This window comes from Ochlerotatus camptorhynchus, unplaced genomic scaffold (genome assembly GCF_037179485.1).
Source record: "Ochlerotatus camptorhynchus isolate MF236.1 unplaced genomic scaffold, CSIRO-AGI_Acam_v1.1 ptg000503l, whole genome shotgun sequence".
Taxonomy (NCBI): Eukaryota; Metazoa; Arthropoda; class Insecta; order Diptera; family Culicidae; genus Ochlerotatus; species Ochlerotatus camptorhynchus.
In genome coordinates, this window is record NW_027040988.1 from 3,854,809 (window position 1) to 3,882,720 (window position 27,912).

Consider the following 27,912-nt stretch of genomic DNA (forward strand, 5'->3'; position numbering starts at 1 on the left):
GATCAGAAATATTCAGGTACTTGAGAATATCGTCCACAATTTTATCAAACGAGAACAACCCAGATGAAGAAGGGGCTTCTGTTCTTAAAAATGGGACATCAGGGGTTTTGGATGTCCCCGGGAGAGGTGGAAAATCCTGGGTATAGTCAGTTCTTCTGAATCCAGGAGGAGTAGAAACTTCCTTTTTTCCACCACTCCTTGATTTGGGCAAGCTGATTTGGGGTTCTTCATTCTCAACTTTCCGCGAACGGATGCGTTTTCGTTTCCGTGCTGAAAAACAGAAAGAAGTTCCCTCCTCAGCCAAGTCAGAGTCAGTCTCGTCATCTGACAAAAGAGAAAAGGGATTTTTGTCGTTGGTCGATGGCGTGGCCGTCTTAAGCATTTCTGCAAAAGACTGCCGGGAACGTTCCTTAAGTGAGCGTTGTAATTTCTCCCCGCGTTGTTTGTACACCGGGCATGACGAGATACCATGAGGAGTTCCCTTACAGTACACGCATTTTGGTGCGGTAGCTGCACAGGTGTCATCCCCATGCTTCTCTCCGCATTTGGAACAGCGTGCCTTGCTGCCACAGTGGGAGGCCGTATGTCCCTACTGCTTACAGTTTTGGCAGTTCATGACCCGGGGAACGAACAAACGCACAGGTAGTCGAAGTTTTCCCAGCTCGATGTAGTGAGGAAGGGCTGAACCAGAAAAGGTCACACGGAACGAGTCTGTGGGGGTAAAACTCTTTTTACCCTCGCTGACAGATACTGAGCCCAGTTTTTGGACATCCAGTATCTTCACCGGAGGAAGCAAACGGTTCTTGAAACGGCCAACCGCCTGCTTCTCCAAGATCTCGGGGGTCAGACTCGCTTCGGTGACCACACCTTCGATCTCCACATCACGAGCTGGGATGTAAAGCTGGCGATTTGTTTTTTATGATAACTCATTACTTGAAAACAGGCAAAAACTCACAAACAGGCTGCTTTTTCATGGTATACAGTGTGATAATTCAATAATCAATAAATTATCTCAACATTTAGTGGAAAACCATTCATAAATTTTGATAACATACAAAAAAATCTATAATCCAAATTAAATTTCATATGTAAGCGCCGATTGAACCAATCTTTTCGACGTCACTACAAGGGTGATTGATTAAACGAAAGAAACGAATCGTGCGGAATGAAAGCCGAGGAAAAACTAGTTGCACCAATATATTCAGGCCTACAATTCCACACCTTCTATAGACAGGTTGAGCCTTGATAGCTAGCTGCTTGCGGGAACTGATGACCTTGACCAATGTCCAAATAAAACTCTTTAACAAATTTTTGGTGGCCCTGAAAAGGACCATTTTGTAGTGATGGTTGAGTAATTCTGAACTGGGTATTCAACACGGATGAGGCTGTCGAGCTGTATGTCGTTTGGAGCGAGGGTGACACGCTTGGCATAGATGACCGACCTGCAGCGACTCACGAAGAGCTACTGATTCCGATCCATAGCATAGCGGTGCAGCTTCTTCCTCCTTTGATGGTTGCTTATGTGGGCTCTGCAGCTCACTGCTTGCAGGCAGCCTTTCGTTGTTACTGGAGAACAATTTTCAACGCCACACGCCGAAAGCACTGCTACTGCTGTTACTGCTGCTACTAATTTCGACGACCGAACACCACCACACAGTGGTGTGGTCGTTGGGAGCGTGTGGTTCTGAGTATGGCGATGAGTGTGCAAAATATTACGCAATTCCATCCTACCTAGTCGCACGCGCCCGAATGTCACTTCGACTTTTTTCGTCTACTTACTACTCTCTGACGAATGTGCTGGGGAAGAAGCATATGCATGAAGGTAATTGGTGGATTTGTTAGTTAATTCGACGCTTTTGAACAATGCTGGACATTTACCAGTTTTTCAATAGTTTCATGTTGAATATCAACATTCGGAAGCATTGTTATCGATGAGTAGGCATATTTCTGATCAATTGGTGATAAAATTATTAAAATTTGACCAGGGGTAGCTGAGTTATTAACGTTCAAAATCTTTCTTAATTTGTTACATATTCCATTTTCACAAAGTGTACCCCCATATAGAAATCAAAGACGTAGTCCTACGTCAAAAAATATTTTTTTGTATGACAATTTCGTTTCGAACGAAATACAGAATAGGGGTGAATGTTTGTTTTGATTCGCTATGAAAGTTTGATAGATAAAATGTGTAACGTGCCAGTGCGGTGTTACTCCCAGCACTGATGAGACCCCCGTCTCCAAGCCTCAGGGTCGGCACACGCTCGTGATTATTCCGCAAACCAAGAAAACACTCAAAGTTTACTTAAGACAAACTTCCACTTTATTCGTTTTGACGACACTCACTTCACGGACGGTCTCCCACTTCCTTAGATGTCTACTCCTACCTTGTGTTAGCACTACTCTTCTTTTGTCTTCGGGGTCCCTTCACCTGCCACTGCCGTCGTCGTCGTTCCTCTCCTTTCTCTGGTACCGCATCACCTTCTTGGGCCAGGGGTAGACGCCTCTACCTGTCCCGTACGCCCCTCGAGTATGGTGACGGACTCGAGGTTTCAACGAACCACAAGGGTAAGTTGACTTACCTGGATTGGCGGTGCACACTGTAGCTGAGGGATCAGATTCTCGAACTGCGATTCGGACACACTACCGGCGATTGGCGTGGTCGACTCCGGAAAAATACGTGCAGTTCACTGGCGTTACGGTAAAACGGCGAGGTCCTGGCTGTCCAATGGTATGTGGCAACTTCCTCTACAACTTCTTCAAACTTCCAACTTAGCTCAGTTTAGCACTTTAGCTTTAATTTTCACCTTCAAACTATTAATTTTTAGCTTTGACTTTCGCTATGTGACCGTAGTCTATAATGATCACCAGGCTTATGACTGTGCCTCTTGGTGGACGATGACCCCGAACCGTGACCGTTGAACCGTCGTACGTGCCACGAATTCTCCACGAAATGGCCCCGATTACGTCACCTCTATGGACGTCCATTCATGACTGCACACAGCGTGCTCTGGTGGTGGCTAGTGGCATTGTTCTACAGTTTATAGGGAAGTGTCTCCTACTGGCTGCATTCGTGGGGATTCTGGGACGTTTTACCTTTTGCGAACATTTAAACTTTTTCTTGGAATTTAATAACTGAATATACGAAAACTACACGCGATTAATCTCACCAATCTTGGACGCAACGCTTACACTTGTTACAAATGAGGGGTTAGTGGATTTTCCTATGTTTCGAGGGGTGAATCGATTAACTTGGGACCGAAGATAGTACCAGAGCTGAGCCAAAAAGTTGAGCATGTTTCTTCGGGACCTACTAGTCTTAGCGCTACAGCGGCCCCTCCCACGAAGTAATGCCTTCGGGCGGTTCCGGGGAGATCAAGGGCCAAGCGCACAGGGTAAGGTTTACTGGGTTGGGAATGAAATTCTCCCATCCCCACACCCTGAGTTCCTTCTCAGGTGTCTGTGAGCAGATTCCCCCCTGTAGAAAAAAAAAGGCTATTTGGGTACAATATTTCGGATTAATCGCAATCTATGGAGGCACATGGCACAAGTTGCTGTTCACGAAGCGCGAAATATGCGTGCAATTTTAATCATTCTGTCAAGATGTGGATTATTTTAGATTACCACAATTCTTCATTTCAATTTGATGACTGTCGTACAGCTTACAGCTAAAGCACATTTAATGCGGAATATTTGTGGCACATATACTTTGCATAGAAATAAAACTACTGCAGTGGAGATACGCCTAGGCAGCTTTTGTCTCGGAAAATATTCGTCCTGCATCGTTAGCCATGTTTTGCTGCAACTTTTCTAAAATTAAAACAAAAATAAAACAATGAGCTTGAAGCACTCTCATCCTCTTATCCTAATTCACCGATCGTATTCCGGCTTTCCACAGCGCAATGCACAAAATCCACCAGTTCCATCCCATCGACTCCGTTTTCCCTGGATCGTTTCAGCAGCTCGTTCAGCACCCGGTTGTTGACGTTGAATCCGGAAGAGTTGAGTGCCTTCTTCAGTTCCTTCCGATCTAGATGACCACTTCGATCCAGATCGTACAACTGAAACACTGCCTGCCACTGTTGAACGTCCCGGATGATCGTCCGAAATTGTTCGTACTGCAGTTGACTAGATTTGTGCACATTAACACGGGAGATCAGTTGCTGGGAAATTTTCTGAACCAAGCTACGATCGACAGCTTTCGTAGTTTCTCTAGGAGGTCGTTTTTGTGAATGTTTGCAAGGAATCCAACCACAGAGAAAGATCTCCTGCAGTTGGAAGCATATTCTTATCCAAATGTTCAAACGTTTCTTTGACTTTGGAGGAGGAGCGAAAAAGAATCGGTTCAAGATGGCACTCAAAGCAATAAAGTCAATTGTCTTCTTCCGATCAGCCAATTCGTAGAACTGCCGCACCATATGTGGCCAATCGTCATTCTCCTGAAGAGGTCCGGAAACTCTATCATCCATCGTTCCAAAGCAGACGGTACAATCGTTTTCCTGCAAACAGTTGCGCAGCTCGGAGAAGATCCGTATCAAAAATTCACCTTCTTCGTTTTGGTGTAACGTCGACGGCACGACCAAGTAGATCCCTGGGTTGAGCCTCAATCTGCAACTAACCTCGCGGGAATTGATGAAAATCGAACGGGCGACAATTCGGTAGTCATTCTTTTTGAAGAACTTCATCGGAACAGGTTTGTTGCGTAGATGTTCCTCGGTGACTCGATAGACGACGAACCCAATGGTCAAACTGGGTAGATCTGCTGCTCTACGAAACTTTTGCATCAGAGCGATCACCACAGTGCACATACCGGACCGATCATCCTTATCAGGCTGATCCAGATGAACGACGTACTGAGGGTTCGTCCAGAAGGATTCCAAATAATCGATGCATCCACCAGAGGTAGATCCTTTGACCCATTCGCCATCGATCGTAGACACTTGCCAGCCTCGCTGGTTTGCTTCAAATTCATCCTGTGGGTCAGGTGACAAGTTGCAGATCTCCACTCGGTCAAAGTAGCGCAAAAAGTCCTTGAAGTCCATCCAAAACTCACCATCATTATCGATTGTCAGCCCGATCTGTTTTCGTTGAGTTTTTAGTATCGCTTGCCACTCCTTGGAGCGATCACTCCAAGCTCCGTTCCATTCAATGCCATCTCCCCATGGGTTACGGAGACGAATCAATTTCTTACCTTCAAGAATATGAGTCTTTGTAACCGAATACGAATGACCCTTAAGAAGACCCTGTGGCGTATGAGCTTCTGGAACTTTAGGGTCCGGCTGGAATTACAAACAATTCGATGATCAATTCGAAACTTCACAACCATTGAGAACTTACCAAAATGTTACAGGCAAACATTGAACCCCTCGAAAACCCCGTATCAATAATCTCGAACAAATTATCCGGTGGAGATGCTTGGCCTCGCAACCGATACGACTCGGTTATTCCACCGGTAAAGTCCTGCATTGCTTCCCGGGCCGTACCGCTGTTCAGTGCTTCATACGACCCATGCAACTTGGCATAGGCCTTCTCCAGCAATGCACTCCAAAACTCGTTCTTCTGACTAGACTTCATAAATATCAATTCTCGATCCCTTGTGGGCAACCGGTCATCGATCACCACGTCCACCCATTGACCGAACTGCCAGAATCGAAAGTGAAATATTCCGGCATACTGTTCATCTTCGAAGGAATTATCCAGGGGAACCGTTTTCCGAAACAATCGTTCGTTCGCGGTCAGATTGGCTGTGGCTGTCAGAAGCCAGCAGTCGTTGAGATTGCCCTGTCGAACGTCGAAACGGGAAGCTCCATCGACGAAGAACTTTGGCTTGCGAGAAATCTCCCGTGGGCGAAGCCACTCGATCGTGCGGTCCGGATTGGATTGCCGTTTGGTCAGAGAGCCGTGATCCGGTTTAAAGTCAGGGTCCTCGAAGAGTGATCCTTCTGCGAGGCACCGTTGCTTCAGGTGGTAAAAGTCCTGGGCCGGAGGGTTCTGGTGGACGTTGAACGTTTTGTGGGCGATCTGTGAATTGGAGTGGAGAAAAAAAATGCTATGAATACGTGATTTTGATCAACACATTTTTAACAAAGGTTAAATTCACTACACCTATGGCTAGGGGCTCAACCAGTTCTTCTTGGGCGATTTATATCAATATGGGTCATTCCAGCTTAAGTGTATTCAAAGTTATGGTCAATGTCACCGATGTCAATCAAACATTGCCAAAATGATTATTTTGATATTCTGGGATTGCAGCAACTAAACAAGTCCCATCCCAAGTAACATATTTGGTTTTATGAGGTTTCTGTAGACTGTAAACTGTGGTAAAACTTGTAATGTTGCTGTCATGGTAAACTTGGAGCTGGTTACTCGCTGTAATTGTAATTTTTGAATGTAAACCATGGCCTACTTAGTACTGGAACAAACTCTTTTGCTTATTACAGCGCTCCTAGTGGACGTTTTCGGAAGCTTTTGACGTCTATTTTTTGACAACAACAATAACAATAACAGTGTATTTTTTCAGTTCATAAAACTGGTTCATTTGGAGACAGTCACCATGCAAGATGAACGTAGAAAAAAAAATCGTTCACAGTCACCTGGAAAATCCATCGTAGTCCACGTCCAAGCTAGCTAAAGTGTTGAATTTTCATAGAAGTGCGTGGCAATCAAAATTTCGATGGTTTATGAGTGTCAGAACATTTGTTCCCCAAAATAAATGTCCCAACTCATTATTTTCAGGCTGGTGGGTTGAAAATCTTTAAATCGTTTTATCTCCGTAAATACGGCTCTAATCAAGATTTCGAGGGTTTTTAAGTGTCAGAAAAAAATTTCCCCTAAAAAATGTCCCAAACCATTATTTTCAGGATGATGGGTATGAAAATCTTTAAATCGATTTATCTCCGTAAATACGGCTCTAATCAAGATTTCGAGCGTTATTAAGTGTCAGAACATTTTTCCTCCAAAAATAAATGTCCCAACCCATTATTTTCAGGATGGTGGGTATGAAAATCTTTAAATCGATTTATCTCCGTAAATACGGCTCTAATCAAGATTTCGAGCGTTATTAAGTGTCAGAACATTTTTCCTCCAAAAATAAATGTCCCAAACCATTATTTTCAGGCTGGTGGGTATGAAAATCTTTAAATCGATTTATCTTCGTAAATACGGCTCTAATCAAGATTTCGAGCGTTATTAAGTGTCAGAACATTTTTCCTCCAAAAATAAATGTCCCAAACCATTATTTTCAGGCTGGTGGGTATGAAAATCTTTAAAACGATTTATCTCCGTTAAAACGGCTCTAATCAAAATTTCGAGGGTTTTTAAGTGTCAGAAAAAAATTTCCCCTAAAAAATGTCCCAACCCATTATTTTCAGGCTGGTGGGTATAAAAATCTATAAATCGATTTATCTCCGTAAATACGGCTCTAATCAAGATTTCGAGGGTTTTTAAGTGTCAGAAATTTTTTTCTCCAAAAGACAAATCTCCCAACCCATTATTTTCAGACTGGTGGGTATGAAAATCTTTAAATCGATTTATCTCCGTAAATAAGGCTCTAATCGAGATTTTGACGGTGTTTAAGTGCCAGAATTTTTTTTTCCAAACAAAAATGTCCCAACCCATTATTTTCAGGCAGGTGAGTTTGAAAATCTTTAAATCGATTTATCTCCGTAAATACGGCTCTTAATAAGATTTCGAGGGTTTTTAAGTGTCAGAAAAAAATTTCCCCTAAAAAATGTCCCAAACCATTATTTTCAGGATGATGGGTATGAAAATCTTTAAATCGATTTATCTCCGTAAATACGGCTCTAATCAAGATTAATCAAGATTTCGAGCGTTATTAAGTGTCAGAAAATTTTTCCTCCAAAATTAAATGTCCCAACCCATTGTTTTCAGGCTGATGGGTATGAAAATCTTTAAATCGATTTATTTCCGTAAATACGACTCTAAACAAGATTTCGAGGGTTTTTAAGGGTCACAAATTTTTTTCCCCAAAAATAACTGTCCCAACCTATTATTTTCAGGCTGGTGAGTATGAAAATCTTTAAATCAATTTATCTCCGTTAATACGGCTATAATCAAGATTTCGAGGGTTTTTAAGTGTCAAAAAAATAAAAAATATCCCCAAAAAATATGTCCCAACCCATTATTTTCGGTGGGTTGAAATTCTTTAAATCGATTTATCTCCGTAAATACGGCTCTAATCAAGATTTCGAGGGTTTTTAAGTGTCTGAAAAAATTTCCCCAAAAAATGTCATAATCCATTATTTTCAGGCTGGTGGGTATGAAAATCTTTAAATCGATTTATCTCCGTAAATACGGCTCTAATCAAGATTTCGAGAGTTTTTAAGTGTCAGAATTTTTTTTCTCCAAAAAACAAATCTCCCAACCCATTATTTTCAGACTGGTGGGTATGAAAATCTTTAAATCGATTTATCTCCGTAAATACGGCTCTAATCGAGGGTTTTTAGTAGTCAGAAAAAAATAAATGTTGCGGGCGTGATATGTTATTTTCGCTTTCGGCGGCAGCAGCGTGGGTCGGCCTGAGTTTCCAAACTTATACTTTCCAAACCAATCGCACTGGGATGAAAAAAATTATCCACATTTTAGTTCAGATTACTCAAAATCTCTAAAACGTAGGTCAGTCATAGTTTGAGTAAATTATCCGATACTTTCCCTGGAAAAACTTCTCGAATCTGTGGAAAATTTAAAATAATTGTACTTAGGTTAGAATTGTACTAGTAGACCGACTTAAACCACAATCAGTTTTCCTCATATTCGAGAAGTTTTCCTCGGAAAATCGTCTGAAAATTTACTCATTCTATGAATGACTTACGTTTTCGTTAATTTGAGAAACCTGAACACAAATATGAGTATTGCAGGAGGTGAAGTCGTATGGCAAAGTGTTGCACTACAATCATGTCGAAAATTTCATGTAATTTTTATGACCACATAAATAAACAAATGCAGTAAAAGCAGCGTAATGTCAGTTCATACATTGTATTAATGATAATTTTGTCCTTTTTAGCAAGTAATATCCCAACTAACAATTTTCACAATGTAAACGCTTTACTCATTTCATTTATACAGTCTCAAGCTGTATTCAAACGTTATACGATATGAGGAAACCTTTACTCAACCTCTTTATAAGCAAATCTGGCGAACTTAGTCAGCTACTTATGGCTGTTGGAACGGTCGGGAGAAGCTCTTATTGCATATCCATTAACGCTCCTATACAGCTGTTATGCTGCTGTTTAGTTGGGTGTGAACTTGAAAGGCGCTTATTCAACCTTTTCTCGGTTATCATATAATCACAACTCAAGCTTTCTCTTGAAGCCGGGTTAAATACTGTTTACGTTTTTTTATAAAGGAATTTATTGAGTTTATTTTGCTGTGAATCAAATTAATCGAAATGTGTTACAAATCATCACCAAATTGTTTACCCTGCACCGGAACCTGGAATCAAACTCGAGACGACCTCATTGGCAAACCTTGACACTACCAACTGTGCTACGCCAACACTTTGAACTTATGTAAACAAATCAACATTCCCTTCTACAACCAAATCGCTGAGTAGAGGCTTTATAATAGTACACATGAATCACTTTTCTCGACTAGTTATAAAAGAACAGAGAAAAAGCTGTAAAACTGCACGCGTTTAAAAATAAACCTAGTTGACTGTGAAAATGCTTCCGAAGTTGCTCTAACACAGTTTATAAGCTGAGTACAGGTTGTTTAGTTGTTGAAAAAGCGCTTTTGAGGTTTATGTTATTCAGCAAGAGTGGTTGGTTGTGTAGAAGCCATAAAATGATCAATATATTCACTTTGTTAGCTTTGTTTTGCAGCTACAAGTTGAAAGTTGGGTAGTGTGTGTATAGAAGTGACATTAACGTTTATTGGCTGATGTTATTCAGTGCGACTGACAAATTGAATAATGGTTGTGAGAAAGTTGAGTAAACGCTCTCCAAAACTATTTTGCTAGCTTTTACTTGTAGCTGTATTTGCAGCTTCTTTTCAGCTACTTTATGGCACAACGTCGGAAAAGTTGGCTTACAAAGCTGAAAATGTTAGTTGGGATTACACCATATTTTCGACATGATTGTAGTGCATCCACTTTGACGTGATATCAAAATTATTTTTTTTTGCTGTGTAGGAATTCTTTCATTTATTGAGCATTACACGTTATTAATATGTTGATAGCGATAAATGATATGCTTCCACACTTACAAATTTTAACAGAAATCTGTAAAATTTTACCAAAATCTCAACAATGGCTTCTGCAAATCATCGTTTCACCTAAAGTGCTTGCATCAGTCTAGAGAAATCCGCAATACCGTTGCTGAATGTTCCCAGCTTTTTGGATGTGCAAAGCCTGTACGAAAATGATGTCCAACGCTAATTTTCGTCAAACCATTTCGTCCACAAACAATGTTATGGAATTGACGGCTGAAGCACATACCAAAGCACTGAACGATTTGAGGAAGGAAATAGCGCTTAATTCAACCAGAATCAACTCTATCTTGCAGCGTACACCATTACGAACAACACCACATATTCCTCGATCACAGCCACGACCACGGCCTTTCACTGACAATCCGTCACAAAACGATAATGTTTCCATCGGTACCAAGGAAATCGCCCCTGACGAAACTATCCCGTTATCTGCAGCAAAAAGGGATGATAAGTTTTGGATGTATCTGTCCGGTTTCGATCCCCAGGCAACAGTACAGCAGATTGAAAAATTAGTGAGGAGTATTCTCAAAACAGAAACGGCTGTGGATGTTTTTAAATTAGTACCGAAAGGGAAAACTCTGGATGAACTTACTTTTGTTTCATTCAAAGTCAGCCTGGAACCGGAGCTAAAGGACGCTGCCCTATCTGGATCATCTTGGCAAAAGGGCATTATTTTCCGACAGTTCGACTTCAGTCACCCCACATCAACGAGAGAAACATTTCGCTTACAGCCCGCACCATGAGACAGCCACTCACAGTGATCATCAAACCACGTACCGTACCGAAAATTCAACTACTATCAAACGATCCACTACGCAGCTCCGAAACACACAACACTCGTATTCTTCACCCGTTGTAAATGTATCGATCTCACATGATCCTACTACTAAACACCAAACACCAAAACGTACGAGGCCTCCGTACCAAAACAAACAACTTGTTTCTGGCCTTGTCCAATAGTGATTATGACGTCATTGCTTTCACGGAAACATGGCTCAGCAATGATATCCAAAACTCGGAACTCGCTCACAACTGCACAATTTATCGATGTGATAGGAATGCAAACACCAGCTGTTTTCTGCGTGGAGGTGGAGTATTGATTGGTGTGGGAAATGGGTTGCAGAGCACGTATGTTAGTCGCAAATCATCGTTCGGATTACGTTGCCGAATTTCGAGTTGTTTGCGTTATTTACCTCCCACCAAACAGTGCCACGAATCTGTAGGAACAACATTCTGCTTGTGTACAAAATCTACTCGATCTTGCCCGTGATCACGGTCGTGTATTGGTTGTTGGTGATTACAATCTCCCACACTTGTGTTGGATGCACGATGAAGATATCAACTCTTTATTGCCGGTAAATGCTTCGTCGGAGCAAGAGATAGCCCTAATAGAGTCCGTTGTAGGCTGCGGACTTGATCAAGTTAATGATTTGACGAACGTAAATGGGAGGCTTCTCGATCTGGCTTTCATCAATAAGGATAAGTGTGTTGAGGTACTGGAACCACCGTTGCCATTGCTGAAAATTGATCATCATCACAAGCCCTTCGTGTTAAAATTTGAAACCACCAGAAAGTGCGATATGATGAATGCATCGGACCCCTTCAACTTTGATTTCAACCAATGTGATTTCGCATCACTTAGCGCATCAATTGCGGCCGTTCATTGGGATGGGTGCCTTAATGGGTGCAACATCAACGAAGCTGTTTCCAACTTTTATCAACGAGTGTTCTTAATTGTTCGGGATGTAGTACCGATGAAGCAAAGACGCCGCTTTTTCGGGAGAAGACAGTCTTGGTGGAACAAGGAGCTGCAGCATCTACGTAATCGTCTTCGCAAAGCCAGGAAACGTTATTTTCGTTCGAGGGACGAACAGCACAAAGCTGAGCTGCGTGTATTGGAGAGCGATTATAACTCTTTGCTATGAGAAGTCGAAAGCAGACGGGTGCAATTCCTCAGCATGTTTTTTATAACGAGTTTACGGCCGAAACCCCGCTTGTACTTGGACAGTTTGCCTCGGAATGATTTGAACGTAGCGCTTCTCGACTTTTCTCCGGAAAATGTGCTGAGCAAACTCAAAGGGATAGACGAATCCAAAGGTGCCGGACCAGATCGTCTTTCACCACTGTTTATCAAGAACTGCGCCGTTTCGTTTTCCGTTCCCGCCACAATTCTTTTTAATCGTTCCATGGCGGAAGGCGTTTTTCCGTGTGCTTGGAAAACTGCTGCCATTACTCCCATACATAAAGCTGGTCATTCGGGATACTGTTGTCATACAACACGCGCGATCGGCTTTACCTATTAATCGTTTTTTTTTTGCATAAAACAACGTTCCAAAATAGCATAAACGCCGGTAACTGTAAAGATCTAATCAAAGTTATTCTGAGGATAGTGAAGGACACGTTGAAGTTTTCGTTATAGCACTTAAAAGTGAATAAAACTTAGTGGCGATATCACGCGACAGTGCTGTGGACAAAACAATACCTTTCCTTTGCATTAGATACAGTGGGTGAATGAATAGAAGAACATTTCCCGAGTTATAAGGTGTACCGAACAGTGAGCGAACTTGAACAGTGGACTTTTGTAGTGGTTTCTGCGAAGTGACTCTGGCGTCGGTCGAATGACCGACTCTTCTTCTGGTCCCCATGGGGACCCCGGGAAAGGTCCCCCAGGTGACAAAAGGCTTCCTGAATGGTTGAAAAGTGCGAATGATATCGGGAAGATGGTGTTAGTACTTCGCAGACCCTGTAATAGTGATGGTGTAGCATCGAATTCGACCCGCAATCCTGATTTACCTCTTCCGGACACATTTGTCGTTGGAACTTCGATTGAGCTGGCTATTGGAGAAAAAGAAGCAAAAACACTAGCAGCTTCCCGCGAAGGCCGAGGAACACGTTACATTCTTCGTACTAGCTCTAGAATCATCTTCGAAAAGCTGGTCAAACTTACAATACTTACCGACGGAACTCAAGTCGACGTCGTTCCACATCCAACATTAAATACTGTGCAAGGAACCGTCTATGATCCAGACTCTATCTATGTCGAGGAAAAACGCATTGAAAAATACTTAAGCACGTGTAACCAGTGGTTCCAAATTATTACTTGTAGGCTCCTCCACAAACTTATTACCGAATAAAACGAATGCACCCTTTTCAAAACTACTAACCACACTGGAACAGTGGCACTCACGAGTGGCTTGGCGAGTGAGTGAGCCTGTTCAACTTTCACGATTCGCTGCATGAGAGTTTGACAGTCGAGCAGTTGAACGGGAAAAATAATCCGCCACTGGTCCCAGAAGCTCACCCACAGGTAGCGCACAAGTGTAAAAGGGGTGAGCAAGCCTATTATGAGCCCAAATGTCAGACTTCGGCATTTTGTTATTTTTGTTCGGCTCAGTTAGGTGATTGATTTCAATATAAGCTCAGCGATTTAGTGAAATGAAACCTTTTTTACGTTGAATCTGGAACGGAGTAGAAGTGCGCGCGTGTGTAGTATTGATATTTCCGAGGTATAAAGTAAACCTCAGAGTGGTGGAATAGTTATAATTAATGTGTTGTTCTCTTCTAGTAGGTAGTCTAATCTAGTACGGACGTTTGTTAAAAAGTTAGTGTTGTTAAAATAGTACGGATCGTTAGGGTGAAAAGTTAGTACGGCTAGTGTTGTAGAAACGTTGTTATTGTTCTAAAGTCTAACGTGAATATTTTCTATAGCTATCCAAAGAATAGACAGAAAACTATATACAAAGAAACTCCGACAAACAAACGAAAAACCAACAAGAAAAAGGTAAATGCTTTTGTCTCGATTAAAATTGTGGTGAAATTAGAAGTTAGGTGACGTCACAGGGGACTAATCTGGTGGTTAGGTCCAGCGAGTGGGCCTTTTTCGGTTTTGTTGGTCTCTTCTACAGAATTACCAGTGGTAAGGCGCGACTAATGTACTCTGCGTGGCGGCCGGCCGGAAAAGCTTCGCCATTGTCCAGCGTACCGACGTGGCTAAACACCCGGACAATATTGACACGCCATTTTGTCGCCATCTTTTGCCAGCATGAGACATCACGAATAGAGACCGCGTGGTCATCACCGACCGCCATTGTGTTGTCCTCTGGGGACCGTCATCCTTCAGCCGCCTTAGTGAACGGTCCGGTGAACACATCATCATCCTCGGCATTGCGGACTGTTGGGTGAGCGTAGCGTAGATAATTTCCGATCGCCATCAACACTGTCTTGGAGGCCGAGGCAACACCAGCACCATCATCACCACTACCAATATCGTCATGGATCTGAAGAAGTAGCTAGAAGCATGCAAGTATACACTCCCCATATGTGACGTCACAGAATACATGTAATATGAAAATCTAGCTTTTGTGGTAGCCTATTATTTCCAAGAGTGCAGCCCTAGGTATAGTCTTTCCACCACTTATCGTTGATTTCCGCTCTTCCGCGTTCATAACGGAACCATCAAGCCTCGTCGTTCAAGAATACTCTAGGGAGGTTCAATTTCGCAGCTTTTGAGCATTTATGGTTGTAAAGTTTGGTTTGTTCACCCTTTTTGGGTTTGTGCTTCTCTTGTGGATGGTCTTCCCATCACCGTATGTTCCTGCTCGAAGTGTCAGCTCTTATGCTAGTGATGTGTGTGAAGGAACAAGCGATAAACAACCCTGAAATCCCTTATGCTGAGTTAGCAGGTAACACACGCAAGGGGTACACACAGTAAGAAGAATAAAAAAGCGCGTAAATGGAAATCTCCAAAACACACCGCTGCTGGTATTATCATTCCAAGGAACTACTCTTCCAAAGTATGTTTACTTCGGGGTTCTCCGTATTCCGGTGAACACATACTATCCATCCCCACTTATGTGTTTCAACTGCGGCGTTTACGGTCACTCTCGAAAGTCTTGCCAAGCTGTTGCAATATGTCTACAATGTCCATTGCAAAACAGGTCACGCTATTACATCTCGCGAATGCCCTAAAGCACAAATCGGAGGAAACAATAATACGCATTAAAGTGGACCAAAGCATCTCGTTTAAGGAAGCAAGAAAAATTTATGCTGAGGAAACAAAAAAGAAAACTTTTGCTAACGTCATTCAGGAGCGCCAAAATCAAGAGCTAGCCGCTAAGGATCAATTAATTGCCACTCTGCAAAAACAGATAGCTTCGCTGGCGAAAGAACTTTCAGACCTGAAAAAGTACTGAAATCTAGAGCTCCTAGCCAATCTCCAGCCCCAAAACAACTGACATCATCTCCTCAGACACATCCATCATCGCAGAACTCATCTAATTCTACCTCTTCTTCTTCTACTGCTATTAAACCACCGCATAATAGCAGCGCACGATTATCCCGCAAAGATAAATCAATCACATCACCATCAAACAAGAAAGCGAACAATGACAATTCACGATACTACCTCCGAGCTCGAATCAGAAGCGATAAGCGACGGATGGAAATATCACCCACCGACGACAACAATGGGGGTAAGCGTCTCTCAACTCAAACTGGAGGCAGCTCTGCTGCTATCGATGTTGATGAATGATGGATAAATCTGTATTTTTTTTCCTTTGGTTTGTTTTTTTCCGTCGATCTTGTTTTCCGTGCTTAGCACCAATGCTACCGACGTGTCAGGAAGACAGCTTTCACACCTGGACCTGGAAAAATGCGTTAGAGTCACCGCAGGTGTGCCACAAGGCTCCATCCTGGGCCCGGTGTTATGGAACGTCATGTACGATGGACTGTTGAGGATAAAATTCCCGGTAGGCGTGAAAATTGTAGGTTTTGCTGACGATGTCACGCTGGTAGTCTGCGGGGAATCCCTCGAGGAGGTAGAGCTGACAGCGGCCCACTGCGTCAGGCTTGTGGAGGAATGGATGAGAACCAGGAAACTGGAGCTCGCCCATCACAAGACGGAAGTGGTCGTAGTCAACAATCGCATGTCAGTACAGCATGCAACGTTGACAGTCGGCGGAAGCACAATTAGGTCTGTGCGCTCTCTAAAACTCTTGGGGGTCATGCTCGACGATAAGCTCAGCTTCGGCTGCCACGTCGAGTACGCCTGCAAGAGAGCATCTATGGCTGTGGGGGCATTATCCCGTATGATGTCAAACAGCTCGGCAGTGAATGCCAGTAAGCGCAGGCTCCTCGCTGGGGTCGTAGTATCTATCCTCAGATACGGCGGCCCTGCGTGGGCTGCGGTACTGGATATTGACTGCCACAGGCAGAAATTAGAGAGTACACACAGGCTAATGTGCTTAAGGGTGGCCAGTGCATACCGCACTATCTCGAGAGAGGCCGTCTGTGTCATAGCAGGGATGATGCCAATCAGCCTTATCATTAAGGAGGATGTGGCGTGTTATGACGCGAGGACCGTTCGAGGGGTGCGCAACAACGCGCGAGTTGTGTCGACCGCGAGATGGCAATTGGAGTGGGAAAACTCCACAAAGGGGAGGTGGACTTACCGCTTGATACCTTCCGTATCAAGCTGGGTCAACAGGCGCCATGGGGAAGTAAACTTCCACCTGACACAGTTCCTGTCAGGCCATGGCTGCTTTAGGAGCTACCTGCATAGGTTCGGACATGCAAGTACTCCCACCTGCCCCACATGTGCTGGTGTCGAGGAGACCGCCGAACACGTCGTGTTTGCCTGTCCACGTTTCGAGCCAGTATCGAGCGCTATGCTAGCGATATGCGGAGCGGATACCAGTCCGGACAACATCGTTCATAGGATGTGTGGTACCACCGAGAACTGGAGCGCGGTGGTGACTGCGGTCACCCACATAGTTTCGGTATTACAACGACAGTGGCGAGCCGAGCAGCAGTTACCTACTGCCCGACCAGATCGTTAGAGTATTGCTAGAGAGGCGCCATAGCGCTACAGCGGCCCCTCCCACGAAGTAATGCCTTCGGGCGGTTCCGGGGAGGCCAAGGGCCAAGCGCACAGGGTAAGGTTTAGTGGGTCGGGAGTGAAATTCTCCCATCCCCACACCCTGAGTTCCTTCTCAGGTGTCTGTGAGCAGATTCCCCCCTGTATAAAAAAAAAAAAAAAAAAAAAAAAACACCTGGACCCTACCTATCGACCCATCACATCAGCTCATGAACCGGGGACCAACGGCTTTACTTCCCCCCTCCGAAGGAAGGCGTGATCAGAGATGTTATGCCTCAGAACATCCCGGTGGCGCCGACTGGGATTGAACACAGGCCTGCTGGGGTGAGAGGTAATCACGCTTACCACTACACTACCGGCGCCGTTTGGATAAATCTGTAGACAAATCCTTTTTGACTCTCTCAACTACCGACCCCGCAACGATTTTGACTACGCTAACGGAAACTCGAGAAATCTCACCCAATGCCCAATACGATAACATCCGATGAGCCTCTGGCGGCAGTTGACGTGGATTGCCCCTATCCTCGGGCAAGTATTTTTTTCCCCGATATCAAGTCCAATCCATCCTGCCTCGCTGTCATACCTTTCAGAAAACCAAATAAACTCGAATAGACATGGAACATCTCTTCATTCGATCAACGAGAACTTCTCATGCGTTGAAGAAACGCGGCTCGGAGGGGGCGAATGTGCTGTACCCTCTCCAGTTCCAGAAGAAGAAGCAATGAGGGGCGTGATATGGGACGTCTCTTTTCAACCCGTCAACTACCAAACTTCCAATTCTACCGAAACCAAACAAAAACTGGCTATACCTATATTAGGAAACTCAGATGCATCGAGCATCCGTCCATCGACCAGCACGGAGCAGATTATTACTGATTCGCCAAGCGCGAGAATGTTCCGGATTTATCCGATGAGCCTCTGGCGGCAGTCGACGTGGATTGTCCCTATCCTCGGGCAAGTACCATTTCATGTTCAGTCGTTAGTTCAGTCAATCCTGCTCCATTATCACACCTTTCAGGAGACCGAGCAAGAGATAACCAACGTGAAGCATCCCCTAGTTCTACCAACGGGAGCACAACCAACGAAGATCAAACAACGAAAACACTACTTTTGCAGTGGAACATCCGTGGATTATGGTGCAATCACATGAGCAGCCAGTAGCTATTGGACTACAAGAGATGATGACGAAAACTCTCAGCAAAACTCTTACAAACCGATATGATTGGGCTCTTTCCCACCGTCACTACTGTCAGGGGGCAGGTGCTGTGGGGCTTGGAATTCTGAATGAAATTCCACACCAGATGTACTCAATAAATTCACCCATCCCTCTCTGTGTCGCTCGTCTGAACGATCCCTACAACGTCACCATCGCCTCAATATATATTCCATCCAATAGTAATGAACAAGATATCATTGACACACTCGAAAATCTCTTCGCTGAACACCAACCACCATTTATAATTGGAGGTGACTTTAATGCAGCCCATGAAGTCTGGGGCAGTGTAAAAGCATCGAAGCGTGCTAGACTGGTTTGTAAATCATCAACTAGTAGTCCTCAACAACGGTGAACCAACATTCATCAGTTCCGTACACGGTAGCACCTTAGCTATAGATCTTACCATAGTGTCGCAGAGTCTTGCAAGCAAATTGTTTTGGTCCACTGAAGAAGATACTCACTGAAGTGACCATTTTCCCATTCGAACACGTATCCAAAATAATTCTCCGCAGATTCAGCGTCGTAAGCGTTGGCTGTACAAAGATGCAGATTGGCCAACATTTGAACATAGTATATTGGAATCACTTTCTACAGAAGAAATAGTACCGATCGAGCGTCTGGGAGAGATTATCGTCAACGCCGCTAAAGTATCAATTCCAATGACATCTGCGAGCTGTAGGGGAAAATCTGAAATCTGGTGGACAGAAGATGTGAAAAGGGACGTTAAAACCCGACGCAAGGCTTTAAGAAAACTCAAGCGTCTATCCGCTGATGATCCTCAAAAAGAAGCCGCCCGAAAAGCTTTCTAAGAAGCACGATCTATTGCTAGAAGAACCATCATACAAGCTAAAGAAGAATCCTGGGAGACTTTCTGCGAGTTTTTTAATCGTAATACACCTTCGGAAACGCTATGGAATAATTTTCGTCATCTTTATGGTCAAAGGAAAACTATTCAAAGAGGGCTCACAATCGATGGAAAATACGTTATAAACCCATCTGAAATTTCCGAACACTTCGCCAATTTTTTCCAGGCATCATCGGCCTCGAAAGACAGTTAACTTCCAAACACCTCAACGGACGGGTCGGAAGCCGAGATGACCTTGACAGCAGAAGAAAATTCAGTTTTAACTCGTGACTTCTCTATTCATGAGCTTTTCCGTGCTATTGACATAGCTAGAGGGCACTCAACCGGAAATGATGATGTTGGCTACCCGATGATTCGTCGTCTCCCATTTGCTGCTAAACTAATAATGCTCAAAAGTTACAACGCTGTTTGGTCTGAAGGAAGATTTCCTGGGTGTTGGAAAGAAGGAATGGTTGTGCCTATTCCGAAACCCGGTGCAAATCACCAAAAAGCAGAAGGATACCGCCCTATAACCCTCCTAAGCTGTATCGGAAAAATCTACGAGCGTATGATTAACCACAGGCTCATGAACTTTCTGGAGGAGCACAACATTCTGAACCCAAACCAGCATGCATTTCGGGCTGGTAAAGACACTTCTTCCTACTTCTGTGATCTTAAAGAAATCATCGAGGACATCAAAACTACCGGTTCTCACGCCGAGTTTGCTATACTCAACATCCAAAAAGCATACGACCAAACCTGGAGGCCAAAACAAATTGGTGAGCTCAACATTGGACACCGAATGCGCAACTGCATCACTAACTTTCTCGATAATCGTCGCTTTCGCGTTAGTTACGGAGGATCTTCATCAACTGAACGAATCCAGGAAAATGGAGTTCTCCAAGGATCTGTCCTCGCTGTAACACTGCACAGTGGTCCAGAATGCAGATTTAGCTGGAATGATATGTTTTGAGCCTGAAATTGAAACTTTAGACTAAAAGTCTCTTCTACAAAGTTGTTCCTTATAGTTAGGCCCTCATTTTTATGACAATGAATTCTAGGGTGGTTCCTATTATCATTAAAATCAAAAATCTAACTTTTTTGTTTGAATAAATTAAGGTATACATTTTTCCGCAAAGTTATAGCTGAGCTAATTTCAAGCAACTTTGTTGAAAATAACTTTTTTGTATCTCTTAAATTGGCCGATTTAGAGCTATTTTCTTGAATTGAGTTAGGGTGGCTCTTAAAAAAACAGTTTTTTTGCTCTATTTTTCTTATTTCGAATTTCTCAGCAAATGTGTCTTGAGATAACTTTTAGATATTAAAAAGGCGCAAATTTTTGCTGCACAAAGCTTGTCAATATCTTTCGTCGATCAAGAGTTATTGACGTTTTTATACTAAAAATATGCACTTTTCAAATGTTAATATCTCTGGTTGGGGCAAACAAAAAAAAAGTTTATTGGCAGCATTTGAAAGAGCGTATGTTATTCTCAATAATATGAAAAAATTGGAGGTATGTTATTTTTTAAACTCGTATAAAATCAATTTGAATTTATTCATATTTTTTACTATGTTTGAGTATATCTTTTTTATTAGAAGAGATACAGGCAACAAATTCAGCAATAAAACATTCGTCTTAAAGAGTTTTAAAAGTCTCTAGAAGATGACTTTCATGATAAATTTCAAATAAAAAAGTTATTGGCAAAAGATGGATTTCATAGGACCACTCTAATGACAAATTTATATAAAATGAGATAGTACATTTGTTTCAATATTTGGACATTTAGTGTCTTCGAAGAAGTTTTTGTTCTTAAAAATTCCCTTCTTTTGGTGTTTGCAGACGTCAGGGTGGTCCTCAAATTAGGGAATTTTTAAAACTAACTTTTTTGTTTTACAAAATATAAACATGTGTTGTTCCACAAAGTTGTAGTTAAGTTACTTGCAAGCAACTTTGTCGAAGAAAATTTTTTTCTATCTCTTAACGTTCTCATTTTAGAGTAATTTTTCGGAGTTGACTTAGGGTGTTCCTGGAAAAAATAGTTTTTTAGCAATAACTCTTTTATTTGAAAATTCAAATTGATTTTATACGAGTTTAAAAAATAACATACCTCCAATTTTTTCATATTATTGAGAATAACATACGCCCTTTCAAATGCTGCAAAAAAACTTTTTTTTTGTTTGCCCCAACCAGAGATATTACCATTTGAAAAATGCATATTTTTAGTATACAAACGTCAATAACTCTTGATCGGCGAAAGGTATTGACAAGCTTTGTGCAGCAAAAATTTGCGCCTTTTTAATATCTAAAAGTTATCTCAAGACACCTTTGCTGAGAAATTCGAAATAAGAAAAATAGAGCAAAAAAACTGTTTTTTTAAGAGCCACCCTAACTCAATTCAAGAAAATAGCTCTAAATCGGCCAATTTAAGAGATACAAAAAAGTTATTTTCAACAAAGTTGCTTGAAATTAGCTCAGCTATAACTTTGCCGAAGAACGTATACCTTAATTTATTCAAACAAAAAAGTTAGATTTTTGATTTTAATGATAATAGGAACCACCCTAGAATTCATTGTCATAAAAATGAGGGCCTAACTATAAGGAACAACTTTGTAGAAGAGACTTTTAGTCTAAAGTTTCAATTTCAGGCTCAAAACATATCATTCCAGCTAAATCTGCATTCTGTACCACTGTGCACTGTTCCTGCAGGCCATTAATCCAATGTTTGACGCTGTTCCCAACAACGTCCGCGTCCTCGTCTACGCCGACGATATCGTTTTAGTGGCTACGTCAAAGCATCTCCCCAGGGTCCGAAATGCTCTTAAAAATGCTGACTCTGAGTCAACTGACTCTATCAATGCTTGGGCTAAAAGTGTCCGCTTCTCATTGTCCGCTCCAAAATCTTGCATTATACACATATGTACGAGAAAAAGGCATCGATGGCGCAACTCTCGCAAGGATATCAAAATCGGCGATGAAACCATTCCGGAAGTCAACCTTGCACGATTCCTTGGCGTCTGGATCAATCGTAAGGGAGATTTTTCGGCCCACGCAGCGAAAACAAAGATGGCTCTACAAAATCTGATACAATACATAAAAGCCATAGCACCAAAAGCCACTAGATCATCGTTATGGAAGATCGCAGACTCCACATGCATGTCCAAACTACTATATGGAATTGAACTGTTCGGTCTCAAGCTGTGCGACTCTTTTCAAAACCACCTTCAATCAAATCGTTAGGATAACCTCGGGAGTAATACAGTCGTCACCAGTTACCAGCCTGGTTATTGAAGCAGGGGAACTACCACTCAATCTGCGTATGACTGAAACACTCATACGCAGATATTTCCGAATAGCAGAGAAATCAAAGTTAGACCATCGAAACCTTCGCGAAGCGGCAAATTCAGCACTTCTCGACGAAACCAACATGCATATTCCTGACATTGCGAAGCTTCATCGTGTTGCTAATCGACCGTGGCACAACGGAGGAATCAAAGCGGATTGGTCGATTAAGCAAGCATTTAAAAAAAAAGGTTTACCCAACACATAGCTGCAACGACCGCCAAGGCGTACGCAGTGCTTGGATTCATCAAACGAAACACGCAGCAGTTTGAAGACATTCATTGCTTGAAAAGTCTCTACTGCGCGCTGGTACGCAGCATACTTGAATATGGAGTGCTGGTGTGGGTGCTATACCATGTCGTTTAGATTAACCGGATCGAGCGTATTCAAAGGAACTTTCTTCGATTTGCACTTCGTTTACTTCCGTGGAATGATCCGGTTCGATCACCACCCTACGAGCATCGCTGCGCCTTGATACATCTACCGACCTTGGCTAATAGGAGGATCCTGTTGCAGCGGCTTTTTATATTCGACATCCTGAAGAGCAACGTAGACTGCTTAGTACTGCTGAGCAATATAAATGTAAACATTCCGGCCAGAACGATCAGACGTGCAGATTTTCTCCGCACTCTTTATGGACAGAACCATCCGTTTGATGTTTGTTGTCGTCGTTTTAATGAAGTATTTGTCCTTTTTGATTTTAATATATCTAAGACAATGTTTAGAAATAGGATTAGTGAATAGCCAGGATTAGTGAATAGCAATATCTGTCTGTACGATCAGTTCGAAGACTAGTAAAATTAATAAAAAAAATAAAGTAACCGATAATGAACGATCGTCGGTCGTAGCTTGTTGTGATGTAAGGGGCACGGTGGCCTTAGAGCGACCGTTATTGCTTACTGAGCAGAAGATCGTGGGTTAAAACCCAAGCCTCTTTACAATACTGAGTTGATAGGGTCGCGTCATTTGCTTAACAGGTTTTAAAAGATCCCTTCCCACTAACAAAAACGTCCTTCCGCGACAATCGTGGAGATGCAGAGGCATACTCGGTCTCTAGTAGTAACGGTTGTTGAAATAACAATCCTTTCCCTCCCCGCTAACCGTAAGGACGGGGCCGGCGCCGTTATTGATCTCAAAAATATGGATTCATCGGATTTTGTACACTGAGAATGGATTGCTAGTACCAGGTCCCATTCATATGGTTCTTTGTGCAAATTTCGCTCAATCTGGTCTATCACGCCTACTAAAACGCCATTTTGAAAAAAAAAAATAACATGATCCAAATTGGTAGAATTTTTGTAGAAATTTGAATGATTAACATACAATAATGCTAAGTTTTATGCAAATCGGAGAAGAACAAGTTTTTCCGATTCGTCATTTGACGTGGAACTGCTCTCATGCGATACCTTAAATCACATCAGAATCATCTGTTAAATCACATCATATGAGCACTTTTGGTGGAATTTTTATGAGTAAGTAGGGTCAGATTGCAGCATAGGTGGATTCATTCAGGTTTTCTCCTTTGTGCAGTGCATATCGTACTAACCCTAAGACCATGGGATCCGGAAGAAACAAACTCAATATTTTGGCTCAGGAAGTACCAGACCTTCAGTCCCAACCTAATTGAAGCCCTTTCGAAACGAAGGAAAATAAACGAGCTGCTTATTAAACTCTGTAAAATGTATAAGGCAAAAAACAGATTCTAGTACGACAATTGAAATGTACTTGGGATCAATAGGCTAGTCAGGTAATGAAAGCCAATTAAAAAACGGTAGTTTCGTATTAATTGCTCGTAGTACCTCATTACTATGGAAAAGTAATGAGGAATTCATTTTGAAACAGTTAACATACGTAGGGGAACTAGGGGCAAGAAGGTCACCCTAACGATAGAGCTTTTTTATATGTGATTCCGTGAATATTTATAGGAGTTTGTGAATCGAATTGTAAGTTTATAACCTTGTCTCCATGTATCATCATTGAAATTAAAATTAAACCCCATCAAAAAATGTTAATGATTTTTTCAAAATGTCATGTCAAACCTGCTCTTAACAATGCAACGGGGCAAGAGGGCCACTCTTATGGGGCAAAAAGACCATGTGTCTAAAATGAAGTGAAACTGATAAATGTTCATTTCTAAACAACAAATTACTATTCTTAGGTATAACAGCCAGTGATGGAAAAGTTCGCGAAAACTTACTATGACTCGCGAACTTTTCCCTTGGTGAACTTCGTGAAACATCGCGAACTTTTCCAACACTGATAACAGCAACTGCTTTTATTGTTTATACCACTAAAATATTGACTTAACGATATATTTGTTTATATCTAAAACATTTAAACCATGTGCGTCAAAGATTCAAATGGAAACTATTTTTGATACTATTTTATACAGTTTGTTTTCCAAAATTTCACGAAAACAATGTATATTGGAAACATAAATGCCCAATTGTGTTAATTTCTGAACATTTTTGTACAATTTAATATATAAATGTAGGGGTGGCACTTTTGCCCCGTATAAAGTTTATTTTTAGGAATATAATTTTTGATTAATTAAACAAAATATTTAATAATTTATTGTTATTAATGTATCAAACAACCATCAATAGTGATGTTTCAATGCAGAAATTGTGAAAAAAATAAATTGGAAATTCCGAAAACTTTATTTTATGATGCCTTATTCTTATAAAAAACTAGCTTTTCAATGCATCAACACAAAATGATTTTTTGCATTTTTTTTTTACGACTTCGATTCGGACAGAACTTTTTAGAATGCTTCATAGGAATACCGTGCATATGTTCATCGTGAGATAAAATTGAAATGATTTCTTTTTCAAAATATATTGAGGGTGGCACTTTTGCCCCTAGTTCCCCTAGGATACTTTTCTCCAGTGTTGGCAAAATCAGAAATCAATTGATATTTTTCCACTCTCATGCGCTCGCAATATCACGCAATATCATGCTTGATATCGATTTTACAAGCTCCTTTGATATTGCGAGACTATTCATAACGTGCAAAAATCAAGTTGAGAGTTGACTCGACACACAAATGATTCCATTGCACATCGTTTTCTTAGAAAGAGAAAGCATAGTTCGCTATCTCTTTTTAATCTTCACCGATGGCAGACGCGAAGGGACTGCTGCAAGCCGTTAAGGCCGGCGCACAATGGATACGTTTTCAGGTTTTTTGACGCCCATGCATTATCTGTCAAAAAACCCGAAAACGTATGCATTGTGCGCCGGCCTTTATGGAAGTTTCGGTTGCATTCGGGTGTAAAGCAAAAATCATTAAACTCAATCTCACTACAGTTTGGTGAGACTTGCAGCTGGTGAGTTTTGTTAGCTTCATATTCCGAGCTGCGATGTCACAGCTTGCAAAATCAACCGCAGTTGTTTGCTTGTTGATTTTTGTCTACGAAAATCAAGCGTGATATTGGGCGTTGGTGAGCATGCTTGGCATACACAGTTTTCGTCACGAACTGCTCATTTGCTAATAACTTTGCACACAGTTGACGGAACATACTTCTTTTTGAAGCAATAGATAGAATAGAGTGTAAGCTTGTTATAGATATGTAAAAAAAAAAGTATATTTTAATGCTTGTAGTAAACTGTATTTGTTTTTGCGTTGTAAAAATGAGGTGAGAAATGCTCACTACACATCTCAGAATTTAAGTGTTAAATTGATTAGTGTTGATTCAAATATTAAGCTTCACCTAATCTTTGCATATCTATAGTAAACTATGAGCCTAATCTATCAATTACTTTAAAGAAAAATAAATTTCAACATCTGAGTGAAAAGTTATTACCAAATGAGCAGTTGGTGTGTACAACTGTGCATGCCAAGCATGTTGGTGAGATTTGATATTTTGATATTTTCCAATCACTGCTCTTCTCACAAGAAGCCTCATTTAATTGTGATGTTCCGTATCATTTGAAAAGCTCTGGGACGAAAGTGATATTTGACCATGCATCAGAACTCTGGTCCGAACCTTTTCTTGTTTCCAATCTCAGTTCCTCGGATACTCTGCAAATCGAGCCTCATAACCGTCAACAAGAAAATATTAGGGCCAGAGCTCGATGTGGTAGATCTTACACCAGTATCGCACCACCAGAGGTTAATCTTACCACTGGAAAGGTCGGCCTGTGTTTTAAAATCATTTCAAATGACTATACTCACCTCATCACGCGTGAAATCCACCGCCAAGAATCGGGACGATCTCCTGCTGGACGTTGTCGATCCGTCATCGGATCCATCTATGCTTGCTCTGATAACTTTATTCATAGTCGCAGCTTGTTCGCCCTAGGCTATGGTAGCCATATTGAATTAACCTTTGACCAAAAAAGAAGACGAAATATTATAAATTTAGGTGATAAACTTGGCGACAATTTGAAAGATAATCGAAAAAATATTCCAACGACTGCTCCTATCGCGATCACTGCCAAGTGTATACTGGCTTTCCATCGATCATAGTACACCGTGTAGCATCGTTGCTGTGCTCTAGCGGTAAAAAAACATCAACAATAAACCGTCAAGGCAATCTTGTTCTAAGTTCGCGTCGTTATGGAGTCGCTTCGTGCTGCTTCGCTCCTCGGTTGTGATTCGACGCCACGTGTTTTTATCTGTTTGTTTAGCGGTTTGGCGCGCGTCGTTTTTGTTTTGCTCGCGAAAGGCTTTGTTGTTATCTACAACCGCTACGAGATTTGATTTAGCATTTCTTTATTGAATGAGCTATTTTATTCAAAACCATATGTTATTTTATGAACAGCTTATGAAGTCATATAACTGACACTATCTATGAAATACCTTATCTTCAGCTCAAAATACTTACATGCTCGCAATTTAAAATAATTAGTCACCCGTTCACTCGAGTTATTAATGTAAACAAAGCGACGCTCGACGGCGCATGAATCGAAGCAAAGGGGGACGCTCGGTGCCTTGGCAAGGGAGGTCAGCATAGTGCAATTAACCGTTATCTACGCAGCTACCTATCGATACAGCTGTTGGAACGTGTCGCGCCGCTACAGAGCATTCTTATCGTTTCCGTTTAGATGCGTTGGTGGTGTATATTCGCTTCTTTTTGCAACATATGGAAACATCACCACCTACTTAGTTGGCTTGAAGGAATTTCCTTACTCTAATCTATTAGTACCCGTTTATCGTACCTTTTATTCCATTGTAGTGGCCTTTCCTTGCACTAGAGCGGTGAACTTCGGAACATTCAGCAGACAGCGAGGTCCACTATCGGGTTTTAAAGTTTTGCCACGTCTTCGATTGCACTTTCTACTAAACTGGTGAATGATGGAAGCTTAGCAGGGTTGATTCAGCCCGGGACGACAACGGTGTCAACCGAGAGATGATAACAGACTGGTGCTTCGATTCGCTGTCTAGCCGGAGAGGTGGCTGCAACATGTATACC

The 27,912-nt window shown here is 42.0% G+C and overlaps 1 protein-coding gene across 1 annotated transcript; it reads right to left on the minus strand.

The window, feature by feature from the left end:
- Positions 1–3,659: 3,659 nt before the first annotated feature.
- Positions 3,660–27,844, minus strand: LOC135712721 (calpain-B-like). The gene is made up of 5 exons (XM_065235749.1): positions 27,659–27,844; positions 26,673–26,824; positions 5,335–6,018; positions 3,872–5,276; positions 3,660–3,807 (listed from the first exon to the last, which is right to left on the minus strand). Exons 2-5 carry the CDS (start codon positions 26,775–26,777, stop codon positions 3,743–3,745), a joined length of 2,259 nt encoding a protein of 752 aa, XP_065091821.1. The 5' UTR covers positions 26,778–26,824; positions 27,659–27,844; the 3' UTR covers positions 3,660–3,742.
- Positions 27,845–27,912: the final 68 nt, after the last annotated feature.

Coding starts and splice junctions, on each gene's coding strand:
- LOC135712721 (XM_065235749.1), bottom strand. CDS start 26,777: ATGAATAAAGTTATCAGAGCAAGCATAGATGGATCCGATGACGGATCG. Junction 6,019..26,672: donor TGGATTTCACGCGTGATGAG/GTGAGTATAGTC, acceptor TCCAATTCACAG/ATCGCCCACAAAACGTTCAA. Junction 5,277..5,334: donor TGTTTGCCTGTAACATTTTG/GTAAGTTCTCAA, acceptor TTGTAATTCCAG/CCGGACCCTAAAGTTCCAGA.